This window comes from Wolffia australiana, chromosome 18 (assembly GCF_029677425.1).
Source record: "Wolffia australiana isolate 7733 chromosome 18, ASM2967742v1".
Lineage (NCBI taxonomy): Eukaryota > Viridiplantae > Streptophyta > Magnoliopsida > Alismatales > Araceae > Wolffia > Wolffia australiana.
The window spans coordinates 8600558-8615914 of record NC_135852.1 but is presented as its reverse complement, the minus strand read 5'-3'; the positions used below and the strand labels follow the sequence as shown (position 1 = coordinate 8615914).

Sequence of the window (15357 nt, the reverse complement as noted above, 5' to 3'; positions counted from 1 at the left end):
AATTATGAATTTAAATTAGGTATAAGATCTGTGGTACTGTAATTGATTGAACTTATGATTAAAACATCATTCATGTAAGTGAAGACGAAAATAGTGTATCATTGAAGTTTAGAACACCAACATTTATTTTGTGTTGACCCTTTAAACCTTACAGATAGTAGAGAAGAAGGAAGTTTTATAAACCAAGGTGGCAGAGATTTATAATTAACAAAGGCAATATAGATACAAAACATCATTCATGATATTTTTGGTTCATGGGGATGCCAATAAGTTTGATTAGTTCCATATTTCTTTGTAAGAATAAGTCACTGCAAAAGATTCATTTGGCATTTCCTTAATCAACAACATTATGTTATGTCGAAGAAATAGTGCTTGCAGTCTAAGGATGTTAGAGATGGTATTAAAAAGTTTTCCAATCACTTTTTTTTTACCTTTGTCAGTGTCACCTATCTTCCCTAAACAGTTAATGCTTGATCCCAACTTGTGATGAATGGCCCAGTGCATATTGTGGATGTGGTCCAGCGCATTGGGACAGACAAAAAAAAAGCAGCCCACTTGAGGTGCTCATAGGCCTCAAGCGTTTTACTTCACAAACACATGCCTGGAGAGACCGATGTGAGTCACTCTCGATTTCAAGCGGCCCAACAGGTATGCCAGCATCTAAAGGGCCTCATTTGGACTATTCATATCAGCCATTTGGCTTAGTGCGAGCCACAATCAAGCAATATGTGAAAATGGCTACTCATCCAGCTCATATTGATTGTTTCTGAATGGGCTATTAAGTGTATTAAAATGTTTTTCTACATAGATAAAACTAATTTCACATTGTATTTCCATCTCATATTACTGTATAAAAAATAGGACAAACATTGTATATGCATGATATGGAAATCCATTCAAATGAATTTTCATTTATCGTAGTGTGTTGGGTTAAGAATTCTGGATGAAAGCAGCATGCTGCCAAACTGGTCTATCTAATGTAAATTGTTCTCTAGATGATGGGTGTATAAATTTCTGGCGCTGGTATTGCCTAGACCATAAATGTGCCAATAATGAAGAAAGACTATGTACACATGATAATAAACATGATACATATTCAGAATTTTCTTCTTAGTACCAAGTCACTCCAAGGGTAAACTTGAAATTTGATGAGAACTTATTGTGTATGTTAGTAATTGCATGAAGATGTTGATTACACTGAACATTGTTGTCCACATATGTTACATAAATGTTTCACTTGATGTATCTATGGGTATAAACTTTGCTCCAAATTTGGTTCATTGTGAGTTAGATTATGTGTTTGTTGAGGAAGTAATATTTTTATTTATGAATCCAATTAACTAAAATATTTGAGAGAAATATCTTGGCTATGCCATCGACCAGTTAAATATGATGAAACCAGCATGTAAGAAAAAAAAATCAAATATCTTTTGCTTGATGGCACGATGGTGTATTTTTCCAAAATCATATCAATTTGAACTTCCGAGAAAATGCAACAAACAAGCTTGACGACTAATTTGGGAAAGTAAGCAAATGGGGATGGATCCAAAATCCATTATTTTTACTACAAGTTTTCTCCATAAAATTTCAGGGAATACTGTTAACACTAGAGAGGTAATTGAATGAATTATAACTTTTGATTCATGAATTAAAAGAATAATACATTTGCATTAAATTTTTGTCGTTGCTTAGTGTCCCTCATCTGAGGCATCAGTACGGGAAGATTTTGTCGTTCAAGTATGTAAAAAACGTCCCACCATTCCTTCGTCCTTGTGGACGGGACAAGCTTTTTGTCATTCGACGAAATAACCGTCTTGTCCGCGCCCCTACATTATATTGGCACCCCACGGGCTGGAAGCTTAACCTATTGAATTGGGTTAAATTGATCGTTTATTAATTAATATACATGTTGATATAGTTAATTAATCAGGTTGGCCAATAAATGTTATTGGGCTTTAATGTTATTAAATAGAACAATATATGGGCCTAGAGGGTCACACATATAAGGCTAAAATGATGCTGAAAATATATACTTTATTTTAAGGGTTTTTATGAAAAAATCTTATAAATAAGGGGGGCACCCATTTTAGGTGCCCAAGCAAGCCAGATCTGGGTGCCCCCTTTTCCTCTTTCTCTAGTTTGTCAGATCATTTTGCAAGTCTCTTTGATGGTGAGAAGAATCACAAGATCTTCAGAAAGGAGCAGTGAATAAGGAGAGGAGATCAAGCAACCTTCTTATCATGTGGATATCCCTAGAGGTCGAGCAATTAATCGGCTTGAAGAAATTCTCCGTGGAAACAAGTCAAGGGTGCCCCAAAAGGGTGGAAAAAGTTCCTAAAAAGTTACATATGAGGCATTCATTTTAAAAATTGATTTGGAATCGATTATAGCTTCCGATGGATAGAAACTGTTTTTTATGATTTAACCATGCCACCTGAACCCAAAGCCTTTCATAAAAAAATCATAACTTTAAGTCTATCTAATTCATAACATCCAGTAATCTAATGTATGGAACCTTCTCGACCCATGTATATCTCTCATTAATAACTTTAATGGCCCAATAACACTGTTGACAAATATTATTAATTAATTACATTAACACATAGATTAATTAATTAATGATTGATTTAACCACTTGATAGTTTTAAGTTTCAAGCTAGCGGTATCCCAAGCTATACCTCATGATGCACAAGATAGAAAGTAGTGATTAAAATCTCTCATGGAACTTTTGTTGTCATCAGTTATAATATATGTATCACAATTCGTCCGTGTGGGAATTGAAGATTACCAAGTGAATTTTAGTACAATGCCAAAGTTTGTGTTTTGATTAATGTTCAACATGGACTATGAAAATTCAACCCTTAATCAGTGGGTTTACCTCAGATCAAGCATGTTTTTCATATCAGGAATTATGCTTACGAAGGTAGTTGACTTCACATGGATGTAATTGTCAATCTTATAGAAGCAACTTATTTTGGGTTATAGAGGCCTTGATTTAGGTGAAAAACTCAAAACAATTTGTAGCGGAAAACTTTAATGAAATCTTGATGGCATGAACAAAACATGAAATGAATCACCAATGCACATTATCGCATCCTTGATTTCTTGGTTCCTCAAGTGAGACAATTTGAGATTCTCATGTGTGCAACCTCTAGACGTATCCATGCGATCCTCGGCACGTCAGATCATCTCCTCATTGACGAGCCCCGTTCAATCTCTATCGCCGCCGTTACGTCGTCCCAATCACATCGAGAATGGAGAGGCAGTGTGGAGAGAAGGGAGAAGAAGCGGAAGGCCCTGAACAATTCTAGCCTAGATGAATTTTGTACAGGGCCTTCCCCTACTTATACTCAGTGGGTATTTTTCATAAAAACCTCTAAAACTTAATTATATCTTCTGACATCCAAAAGACCATTAGCGTGTGACCATCTAGGCCCATGTATCAGTCTAGTTAACGAATCCATTGATCCAATAACCTTTATTGGAATTCCAAATTAATTAACTACATCATCAAATAGATTAATTAATGTCGGATCGATTTAACCCAATTGATAAGTTGAGTCTCCAACTCGTGGGGTGCAAAGATACACCTCATGCTCTAGAAGATACAAAGGAGTGTGTATCGACTCTCTCTTGGAACCTATTCATGGTCAGTAACTATGTATGTATAGTCCCTTTTCCACGTGACGATCCACAAGATCACTAATCATGGGATTCACTTGCAAAATGAGCTGAGAAACTAGAGAAAGAGGAAAGGGGGGCACCCAGATCTGGCTTGCCTGGACACCTAAAATGGGAGCTGAGAAACAATCATGCGATATGGTTGAATGTCAAGCCCTAATTAGTCATCTGATTTAGTAGTGATGCGTTCGAAAATCATCGGAGAACTCTTCTTCGATATTTCAATGCCTTGGCCAAGGACTTCATCACACCGTCTTCCTTGAGTTGTCACCTCTTATGCCGAGGGTGGGTGATCCCATCTTGACCACTCAATCCTCTTCGTGAACTTCTTGATGCACCCAAACTAGTTAGAATCCCATGATTAGGACTACGTCTGTCATAGTCAAACAACTTTCTGTCCACAATACGTCTTTGGTGTCTTAGGTCTAAGAACCACTTACAAAACCGTGATGTGAATCAACCTGATTGACAGTTTGGTATAATTCCATTCAGGGATTTGTAGAAATCAATTCAGTGAACTCTTTATAATAAACAACACCCACTATCTATCCTTAATGTCTCCACACTAATGGCTACAGGACCAGCCGTACTCATCATATGAATATTAAGAAAACATGCTTAAAGACTAGTGATCTTCATATTACGATCTCATCAGAATTTGCTAATTCAGATAATGTATTCATGGACTTCATTATAAGCATCATAGGTGCATTGTAATGAATATGTTCTATTATGAACATGGAACAAGATATTTCCATCAAGCCACTCCAATATTTACCACTTGAATATACTATTTATGTAAGGATTTTTTTGATTTCCTTATTGGTAACTTTATTTAAAGTGGAATCATCTCAAAGATATGAGACAGTGTGCATAAAGAATTATAATTAACTTGTTCAAATGAATCAATTAAGCAAACATACATAGAAGATTTTTTAAGATATTTCATTAACTCGGATTTGAATTCAACATTATCCTAGCCAAATTTTAATTTTATTTTTCCCTTTTTTAGTTTGTGTCTACCCTCTCCGAGTAGGGTAAACTATAATAATGGGAGTGTTTCTAAGGCCTTTGGTTATCTTCCTGTCAGCTATAGTGAAACACATCGAAAAAAAGACAATACTGTATTTTAAAAACAAAAATTTATAACAATTCATTGTGTTTCTTAGTAGAGTTGTCTACTAATTGTAGTTTTTGAAATTTAGTAAAGGTTTAGGCCAAATATTAAAACTTTCTCTCGAATCAAGTAGGGACTTGGATAAAATCATTCCATTTGTTCCACTCTTTAATAAAAGAGCTCGTATGTTGCTAAATTTATTGAGAAGATTTTTTAAAATTAACTTTTTTTTAATAAGTAAATTTAAGAATTTTTTTAAATTTATTTATTTATATTTTCTGCTAGGTGTGCACAGTTTTTGAAAATTTTAGCATAAGCACGCATATAATGTATTACTTTAGTCACATGAATTTTAATATCTCTTGCTTAAATATTTCTGATAGCTGTTCATTGCGAGTATTTAATTTAATTTACAATTTTAAATGCATCAAGAAATGGAATAGAAGCATCATAATCTTTGTGATCACGTCCTTTTTTTTGGTTCTTCTAATACTTCAAGAGGCATTTCCTTTTGTCTTCCTTTTTACTTTAAAAATATCAGATAAGTACATTTTCACTCAGTTTAGAAATTACATGCTCATTTTATGATGAAATATAATTTTGAACATAACGCAAATTCCTAGGAATAATTTCAGGTTGGGTTGGGAATCCATCTGATTCATGCATATGTAATCCATTTTAACCTTTCTTCAGGGTCAAATCTTGCATTTGATCCATCTTTGTATTATTTCTCTTGCAAAATCCTGCATGACTCCTCGTAAAAAGGATTAGCAGCTTCTTAAAAATAAATATGGGCAGCCAGTGAGTACAAGAAAGATTAGTTTGATAGAAATTTATTTGCTTGTTGTTTTTAGAGTACCCATTAATTCTGGAATTCAAGCATTTTGACCAATAGGTCCATTCACATTTGACCCATTTATAACACACTAAACACATGCTTAATATTATAAAATTTAGATGTTTGATTTGTTTGGGCAAAAACACGGTGCCGGCTGTGGCCAACCCCAAGGTTCTACCCACAAACCGATCTAGCCGTGCCCTGGACACCACCGAAGAGGTTATTTATTGAGTGGATAGTTCATTAGCGTTTAAAGCGCGGAGGAGTGTAAATGTCCCAGTTACACATAGGCCCTACTCGCGCCACGCCCATGGTGCAATAAAAGAAAAAATACATGAATGATATCTAGGAGGATCCCGGAGAAGGTTGCTTAAGGGATGACAACGTGCTGGAACCCCGCATCAGTGGTGGTGCAGGGAGTGTGCGCAGTCCACCGACCTTCGTCAGGTGTCAGCATTGAGGGGCGCGTTGGGTACCACATTAAGACGAGAGGGCAAGCACTTTCGCCTCTAGTGCTCCATGCAATACGCCACTCGCAAGGGCCATCCTTCGACATGGTGCGACGCGTGCGAAGACCCGGCAAGCCAAGGCGCTCGACGCGGTGACATCCACGAGCTACCCGAGGGAGTTCCTTCCAAGTGAAGTAAAGGGAGGAAGGGACTCGAGAGCATACCACATGGTTGGCAAGGCCATTTGCTGCCTGGTTGCCTTCGTGCAACTGGTGACAGATGCTGGTCAAGCGGGGGTGACACTACATGATGTCTTGCGATATGTTCTGTAGGCGCCACTAGGGGCATGAACTTGCACAAAGCATATCGATTAACACCTGTGAGTCCGATTCTATGACAATATTGTGGAGGTTTCGCTCCTTTTAGAGGAGCAAACCATCATGTATCGTCATTACCTCGGCAGTTGTGCTAGTTTGTCACTCCATAAAATGACGAGAAAGCAAAAACAATACTCCTTATGTAATCTCGGAGAATACCACCCCCTCTGGCTGGTATTCTAATTGCATTCAAATGATTATATAGTTGTGATATCAAGCCTAACATTATTTTTTGATATTTGTAACCATTTTTTAGACATCATATTGTTAAAGAAAATAATTTTATAAGTTAGAATATACTTTTTCTAGAATCTTTTGACATCAAGTGTATTCGTAGATGATTTTTACTCAGTAATATAAATATAAATATATATATATATATATATATATATATATATATATGTTGTATACTTTTATGAGTTAGAACTTATTTTATGTATCTTATGTCCGATTAAGGTGTTATTTTCTCACGCTGCTATGTGTCTCAATTCAATTTGATAGAATGAAACTAACCCATCAATCATGTCATTTCTGTCATTTTTATATATTTATGCACATGAGTGGGCAGACCAAGAACATGGAAAGGCCGGAGTAAAATTACAATAAATGCAATTACAAAGAAAAATGCCAAAAACTGTCTCTTCAATCAGCATTAAGCACTTAAAAAGTCAAAAAAGTGTGCCTATCTGTCATGCTACCATAGGCTGAAAAGTGGAATCAAGTGACGTGGCATGTGGTGACGCATCACTACATTTATTCTCTTATATCTTTTCTCTTATTTACACCTCTAATCATGCCTCCACTGCCCACTTCTCTTCTTATTCTTAATCCTTGATCCTCTTGTTTTTTCTTCTTCTCCATCTTGGTCTCTTGGCTTAGTTCTATCGACCCACCACTATAGTTCCGAATCGTTCGGGACGTGGACGATGGACGGGACGGGACGAAGATCGTCCCGTCTGAGGTCCAGATACTTCAACTTCGTCCAAACCATCTCGTCCAGGGATTCATCCATTGAAGAAAAGAATCATCCGCGTCCAGACTTTGCCAGTTTCGTCCCGTCCAGAGAAAAACCGTCCCGTCCCTTGTCCCGAACGAAAAAATTATGTTTTAAAATTTTTATATACTTTTATAAGTTTTTTAGGGAAATATGAAGGAGAGAGAAAGCAGAGGAACAAATGTACAATTACTTTTGGGCGGCGTTAGTTTGCATGCGCGAAAGAAAGCAGGGACTTTGATGCAAAATATCAAGGAGTTGTTTAAGCGATGCCACGTGGCAAGATCTCAACTGTCGGAAGCTAATCCGACGGATTTTCATCCATTCCTTACCGTCCATCGTCTGATACCTCCGGAGGGGACGTTTTTTCGTCTGACCATAGTATAACCGTCCCGTCTGTTCGTCTCAGGACGGATTTCCGTACCGGTTTTCGTCCAATCTCGCGGACGGGACATTTTTCGTCCTGGGACGAAAAACCGTCCCGTCCGCGTCCCTGAACGAACACCCACCACACGACCCCCGAACGAACACCAGCTAGGGTTAAAATTCAAGTTATTAGGGTCAAAAGAAAAACCAAAAGATAAACATGGATAAATCGGCAATTCCGCGAGGATATTTTACCGTTGGCGGAGGGCTAAAACCCTAAACCCTCCGCCAATCCCTCTTCTCGCAGATCATCGTCTTCAACCTCGGGCGATTCAGCGAGAGAGAGGAGAGGAGAGGATGGGAGGGCTCGACACGCTCAAGCATGGCAGCGACAACCTGGTCCTGATCCTCGACTTCGGCTCGCAGTACACGCACCTTATCACGCGGCGGATCCGCCAGTTATCGGTTCTCTCGCTCTGCATCTCCGGCACTTCGCCATTGCAGGCCATCGCCGAGCACAAGCCCCGCGTCGTCATCCTCTCCGGCGGCCCGCACTCCGTCCACGCCGCCGACGCCCCCGCCTTCCCCGACGGCTTCCTCGACTACGCCGAGAAGAACGGCGTGTTCGTCCTCGGGATCTGCTACGGAATGCAGCTGATCGTTCAGAAATTTGGGGGAGAAGTCGCCGTCGGAGAGGACCAGGAGTATGGGAAGATGGAGATTTCGGTTGCGAACGAGGGGGGGATCTTTCGCGCTGAGGAAGTCGGCCAGCGGCAGATTGTCTGGATGAGCCACGGCGACGAGGCGGTCGCGCTGCCCGACGGCTTCGTCGTCGCCGCGAGGAGCGCGCAGGGCTCCGTGGCCGCCATTGAGAATCGCGCGAAGAGATGCTTCGGCCTGCAGTACCATCCCGAGGTTGATTTTTGAATCCGACCTTCTCGATTTCATTCTGTTCTTATTGCTCTCGTGATTATCTTCTTGTTTGCTTCTTCTTGGGCCATTTTTTCTCTCCGTTTAAAAAAAATAACCGAATTGGTCATCCAAACGATTAGAGAAAGCTGTGCATTAATGTAGGGTATTCGTTCCTAAAGAGTTTCGCCAAATTCATTTTTGAGTTTTCAATTCTTCTCTAGCTTGCTGTTCGATCTTTCCCGGCTGAATCAATGAGAACGATAAATAGGATCTTTGGAGAAAATTCTAGCAAATAATGATTCCTTGGCTGTCAAGTTTTTGTTTCTAAACTCATGGATTCCTTAAAAGAAATCTATGGTTCTTATGTCTTCTGAGACAGTATGAAAGTTGATCGGCTCGAATCAGTGGAAAAAATTACTAGGATTTTGGAGAAAGCTATTGGGCAGATGAGCTTCTATGCTTATAAGTTTATGATTTTTGAACTCATCTGTTCCTCAAAAGGAGTTATGACTCTTATACCTTCTGATACTCAAAGAAATTGAACATGCATTGATCAAAATCCTGTCTTTTCTTCGTGTTGATCACCATTCTAGGGTGATCATCCCTCTATTTCTTCAAAAAAACACCTGTCTTTTCTGGTCCTTATTGTGAATTGAGTCTTCTATTCTGTGCTTTTGTAGGTGACACACTCACCGAAGGGGATGGACACCCTGCGCCACTTTCTCTTTGATGTCTGCGGACTTGCGCCGGACTGGAAGATGCAAGACGTCCTCGAAGAAGAAATCGAAGCCGTGAAGGAGACGGTGGGACCTGACGACCACGTCATCTGTGCCTTATCCGGCGGTGTGGACTCTACTGTCGCCGCCACCCTCGTCCACCGGGCTATTGGGGACCGGTTACACTGTGTCTTTGTCGACAATGGCTTGCTAAGGTGAGAACATCTTTTTTCAATTTTCTCCTTTAAAAGAACCGTACAAACCTGTCTGGTCTTTCTTGAAATGAACATGGGTTTAGTCCGACTAAGTGGTTGATTCTTGTGACAGAATGCATAACAAGGTTAATTGATTCCAAGTCTCCATTTTCTGGCCGTTACCTTAGTTTTGCCCATGGATTGGAAGTATTATGGCTATAAAATTGCGTTAGAAATAAAAATTTCCAGAACACCGTTCCTGTTCTGTAGTTTAGTTTTGTGAGTTGGTTGAACATATATGGCTGTGCACTGGAAGAAAACGATGTCAAATTTCGTCTGAATTGAATTTATCCAAAGCATGACTTTCGCACTGTAGTTCTGTTTCGCTATTTGATTCCAAAAATACTTGCAAAAAACAGAACAGAATCGACTCTCAGAGGAACACCTTCGTGTTCCTGTTTAATTTTTGAACTGATTCAGAATTGTTGGTCTTTATAATTGAATAGTGTACAATAAAATGTCATGTAGATTGAATACTTTTATTTTCATTTCGTACATGTAGATTGATCCAGAATTAGCATTCTCGTCATGGATCAAATCACTATTCAATTATGTATCTTTTCCCTTTCTCGCACATGGGCGTGGATGAGTGGGATCCGAGTGTAATTGGGATATTTATCCTCGCTCCATGCCTACAAATTCTTGTCACCAACTTATTTCATCTATAAAATACCCCCTGGGTGGGATCCAGGGCACGGCTGGATCGGTCTACAGGCACAACCGCAGGGTTGGATATACTCGTTACCATGATTTTGCCGATAAAAAAAATCATTATTCAAGATCTGACCATATCAGAAATTTTTTTAGTTAATGAGAGTCTAAACAAAATCCTGTGACTCTGTGCAGGTACAAGGAGAGAGAAAGGGTGATGGCAACGTTTGAGAGCGACCTCCATTTGCCAGTTACTTGCATTGATGCCTCCGCTCGTTTCCTCCGTGAGCTGAAGGGGGTCAAAGACCCCGAGGCCAAGAGGAAGATCATCGGGAGGGAGTTCATCGCCATCTTTGACGAGTTCGCTCACGAGATGGAGGCCAGGCTGGGCCGGAGGCCCGACTTCTTGGTGCAGGGGACTCTGTACCCAGATGTGATCGAGTCCTGCCCTCCTCCCGGCAGCGGCAGGACCCACTCTCACACCATCAAGAGCCACCATAATGTCGGTGGCCTGCCGAAGGACATGCGACTGAAGCTAATTGAGCCGCTCAAGTTCCTCTTCAAGGACGAGGTTAGACCCGGAAAAGAATATGAAAATAAAAAAGAAAATAGGGTTTTGGTTCTAGAGATCTATGCTACAAGTTGAGTATTTTGTGTTAAGGTTAGGGTTTGGGGCTCAGGGTTTAGGGTTTCTGTTCTGCGTGGGCAATGACATGTTGGCTTTAACCTTGCAGGTGAGACAGTTGGGTGCCATTCTGAGTGTTCCAGAGGCATTTCTGAAGCGACACCCTTTCCCTGGTCCCGGACTCGCGGTTCGAGTCCTGGGTGATGTGACAGAGGGGAATGCTCTGGAGGTCTTGAGACAGGTTTGTTTTTGTGTATGTTTTGGAGCCCTTTAAGAATTTTGGGAGGTTTAATTTTAATATGTTTTTCATGGTAGGTGGACGAGATATTTATTCAGTCGATAAAGGATGCCGGGCTGTATGACTCCATCTGGCAAGCCTTCGCGGTGTTCTTGCCGGTGCAGAGTGTTGGTGTGCAAGGGGATCAGAGAACTCACTCTCACGTTGTTGCCCTTCGGGCTGTCACTAGCGAGGACGGAATGACGGCCGATTGGTAGGTTTTTTTCTTTATTATTTTTCTGCCAAATTTCTGGAATTCTGGCATTCATGAGATCTCTCTCTCTCTCTCTCTGTATCTATCTATCTATCGATCTACCTATTGATCTATCTATTTATCTATCAATCTATCTTTCTATCTCTCTATTGATCTATCTATGTATCTATCTATCTATATCTGTATTGATCTATCTTTGTATCTATTGATCTATCTTTGTATCTAACTATCTATCTCTCTATTGATCTTTCTCTTGATCTATCTATCTTTCAATATGTCTAGCTAATCTATCTATCAATATGTCTAGCTAATCTATCTATCAGTATGTCCATCTAATATATCTATCTATCAATGTCTGGCTAATCTATCTATCAATATATCAATATGTCCATCTAATCTATCTTTCTATCTCTCTGTCAATATGTCTATCTATCTATCTCAGTCAATATGTCTATGTATCTATCTATCTATCTGTCAATATGTTTATTTAATCTATCTCTCTAATTGAAACTTTCTGAATTTCTGGGCAGGTTCTACTTCGACCATAAATTTCTAGACAAGGTGGTTAGGAAGATTTGCAACTCCGTTCGTGGTGTGAACCGGGTCTGCCTCGACATTACCTCCAAGCCGCCGGCCACGGTCGAATGGGAATAGCCTATCTCTCTCTCCAAATCTCTCTATTTATCTTTCTATTTGTCTATCTATTTGTCTATCTATTTGTCATACCTCAGCCTGTCGTCAGTTTGGTCGATTCTCTGTAGAAGGATTTGCTGCGCAAGCGCCATTCAAGTAGTCTATTTGAATAAACTTAACGTTATGTTTCGAAGGTTGTAACTTTCGGCCGGGAAGTTGCTCGATTTTCCACCTGAAGAAAACAGATAATTAATTCATTAAAAGGCGCAGAACGTTACGAGTTTTATCTCTACATATCAACCTCTGGCGCTTCAATTCAATTCCCAGCTGCTTTAGCCATGAAAGGTGGCGTTCTTGAAGTCCTCCTGGTCAATGCCGAAGACCTCCATCATTCTCACCTTATGGGTCTCTATCTCTATCTCATCTCCGTCTCTATCTATCCATCTCCATCTCTACCTACATTTCTATCTCTGACTTCATCTCTACCTCGATTTCTATCTCTATCTCTTCCTCTATCTCTGTCTCTGTCTGTCTCTATCTCTCTTTCTATCCCTATCTTTATCTCTATCTCTTTCTCTATCCCTATCTCTATCTCTGTATCTTTATCTCTATCTCTCTCAAACTGCATAGTTACCTCTGTATCCACATCTCTGTCCCTATATATATTTCCATATTTCTCTATCTCTCTATCTCCATATCCTAATCTATATCTCTGTTTCTCTCTATCCCCATATCCCTATCTCAATGCCCATGTCCATCTCCATCTCTTTTCCCACGCAATCTCAAGCTCCATCTCAACCCAATCTCACGCTCCACCTCAACTTATATCTCTTTCTCTACCCAATCTCAAGCTCCATCTCAACTTATATCTCTTTCTCAATCATCTCTCTCTTTCCATCTCAGTCTATCTCTCTCTCATCACTACCTCAATCTGTATATCTTTCTCGATCATCTCAATCTTGATATTTCTATACTTCTCTCCATCCCAATTGGTATCTCTTTCTCAATCATCTCTATCTCTTTCTCTCGAACTATATCAAGATATCCACCTCCATTTCCATAGTTATTTCTACCTATATTTTTCTTGTCTTCTACCTCGATCACTGGGATCTGGAAAATTTGGAAAGCTTCTGAGTCGTTAAGATGCTCCGCAGGATCGTCGGGGATCTACGTGGTACTCAGATGCGGGGACCAGATCCAAAGGAGCAAGCTTTCTAAAGGTTTGACTTCGATGGAATGGTCTAAGTAGTGTTGCAGTAATTGAATGTCTGTTTGTGACACTTCAGGGAACGACGGAATGATCTGCTGGAACGAGAAATTTTTCTTCTCGTTCGCGACGCGGGAGTGGAATAGCCTGACCAGGCTGAGGATGAAGATCATGAAGAGCCACGCATTAAGCGAGGATTCTCCAATCGGCGAAACAACGTACGAAATTACTTGCTAAGAATCACCTTCTCCTTGCAGATCCGAGAGAATACGACGAATTACTGTTGCAGGATCCATCTCGGAGGCGTTCTAGACGAAGGAAACCGCAGAGGAGGGATAGATCTGAATGCGGCTCCGTACAACGTAGTCTTACCGGACGGCGCCTACCAAGGACAGATCAAGATCGGCTTCAAGTTCACTTATGATGTGCGAATTGATGAATTGAAAGAAAAATCGGCGAAAACTAGTCAGAAAAGGCGTAAACTCGTCGAATTTCTGCCTTTTCTTGCAGATCGAAGTGCAGCCGATGAAGAGCAGAATCGAGGAAGAAGCCGAGGAAGGAGAGGTGAAGCGCAGGGGGATATACGGCGCTCTTCTCCGGCTTGCCTTGGGACGGCTCTCGTGGCCGAGAATTCCCTTCTTCTGGAGAGGCAGGAATTCAAATAATTCTCCCGCGTGAAACTCTTAAACAATAAATAGCCAACCGATCGGGTATTTATACTTTTCAGTCATTTCAGAAATAATAAATATTTTTATTTGAAATAACTAGAGCTTTAAGTTATGTCCTATTGTCGAAGGACTATATATATATATTTACTATTTTCTCCCATCCATTGGAAAGCTCACGGAGAAAATGAGATATTTTTAGTTGTGTTATCAAAACACTTTTATGTATATGTACATATGCATATATATATGCATATATATATACATATACATATACATATACATATACATATACATATACATATACATATACATATACATATACATATACATATACATATACATATACATATATGTATATATAGGGATGCTGGACCGTTCGGAACGGTTTTTGTGCCTTCCCACGTCCCATTTTCTTGGGGTCGTACCAACCTGTCTGGTCCGGGAATCATCCAGTCCACAAACCGTCCCGTCCATAATTGCCCTGTCCAGTTGAGAAATGGGTGCACTCTTGGCATCCCTATTCCTTATGACATCCGGAATGGAAAGCAATACACGCCCCATTCGTCGAAGTTTTTACATTTGATTAAAAATCATAAAATAAAATTTTAGCACATTCGTCCTCAGTCCTTTGTTCGATGGATGGATGGACTGCTCAAAGGATAGCCTTAATCTGATTGCTAAGACACTAGCAATAAATAAATTTGGGGGTGTGATAATATGAAATTGGAATGTTAATTATATACAGTTTATATGATTTTATACTCATTCATATTTTCTGAGCATTATAGACAGAGGTTATGTTCTTTGACTTTATTACGTTATTTCCAGAATTAACTGAACAGTCGTACATCACTTGCAATTTTATTTTCTGAGCATTATGGACAGAGATCGGGGATTCGATCAGATCATTTGAATGTTAATTGATTTTTTATGAAACTAGATTTTTTTTTTAAATGTAAAATATTATTTATTTAGATTAGTTTGTAATTAATTTAACTTTATTATCATTCAATTAATTCTTATTAAATCATATAAGCTACGTATATACACACACTTTTGCAATGCATTCTCTCTTTGGATCTGACCCGTGCTCACTTTGTGCTCGGTAAAAAAATTATTATAAATTGTGTCGAATAAGTTAAAACCTTAAACAAAATTTTAACTCAATTTTTTGGTTTTTTAGTGACCATCCTTTACTGCCGAGTCATTGACTACACAATTCATGCCCTTCCAGCAAACAATGGAAAAAAAACTTTACACTATCTAATTATATCTACAAAAGTCCCAACTAATGCACAGCGTCATTCAGTAAAGTTTACGGATACCTCATTACCTTGTCATTAATTATCTTTTGATATTTGGCCCTGATGCCTGTTTT

At 39.4% G+C, this 15357-nt stretch overlaps 2 protein-coding genes across 3 annotated transcripts; both read left to right on the top strand.

Moving 5' to 3' along the window:
• The first annotated feature begins 8090 nt into the window (after window positions 1-8090).
• LOC144714947 (GMP synthase (glutamine-hydrolyzing), putative / glutamine amidotransferase) lies at window positions 8091-12293 on the top strand. The gene is made up of 6 exons (XM_078589760.1): window positions 8091-8737; window positions 9415-9665; window positions 10551-10926; window positions 11090-11221; window positions 11296-11471; window positions 12002-12293. The coding sequence occupies exons 1-6, from the start codon at window positions 8180-8182 to the stop codon at window positions 12123-12125; spliced, it is 1617 nt and encodes a 538-aa protein (XP_078445886.1). The 5' UTR covers window positions 8091-8179; the 3' UTR covers window positions 12126-12293.
• An 81-nt stretch (window positions 12294-12374) lies between these two features.
• LOC144714948 (Calcium-dependent lipid-binding (CaLB domain) family protein) lies at window positions 12375-14030 on the top strand. 2 transcript variants are annotated; one of them, XM_078589762.1, is made up of 5 exons: window positions 12375-12509; window positions 13259-13324; window positions 13391-13529; window positions 13601-13736; window positions 13822-14030. In XM_078589762.1, the coding sequence occupies exons 1-5, from the start codon at window positions 12443-12445 to the stop codon at window positions 13987-13989; spliced, it is 576 nt and encodes a 191-aa protein (XP_078445888.1). In that variant the 5' UTR covers window positions 12375-12442; the 3' UTR covers window positions 13990-14030. The 2 variants fall into 2 exon arrangements, with proteins under 2 accessions (XP_078445888.1, XP_078445887.1); XM_078589761.1 differs by having other exon boundaries at window positions 13601-14030.
• The last annotated feature ends 1327 nt before the right edge of the window (window positions 14031-15357 follow it).

Coding starts and splice junctions, on each gene's coding strand:
- LOC144714947 (XM_078589760.1), top strand. CDS start 8,180: ATGGGAGGGCTCGACACGCTCAAGCATGGCAGCGACAACCTGGTCCTG. Junction 8,738..9,414: donor GCCTGCAGTACCATCCCGAG/GTTGATTTTTGA, acceptor GTGCTTTTGTAG/GTGACACACTCACCGAAGGG. Junction 9,666..10,550: donor GTCGACAATGGCTTGCTAAG/GTGAGAACATCT, acceptor GACTCTGTGCAG/GTACAAGGAGAGAGAAAGGG.
- LOC144714948 (XM_078589761.1), top strand. CDS start 12,443: ATGAAAGGTGGCGTTCTTGAAGTCCTCCTGGTCAATGCCGAAGACCTC. Junction 13,325..13,390: donor AAGGAGCAAGCTTTCTAAAG/GTTTGACTTCGA, acceptor GTGACACTTCAG/GGAACGACGGAATGATCTGC. Junction 13,530..13,600: donor TCTCCAATCGGCGAAACAAC/GTACGAAATTAC, acceptor TTACTGTTGCAG/GATCCATCTCGGAGGCGTTC.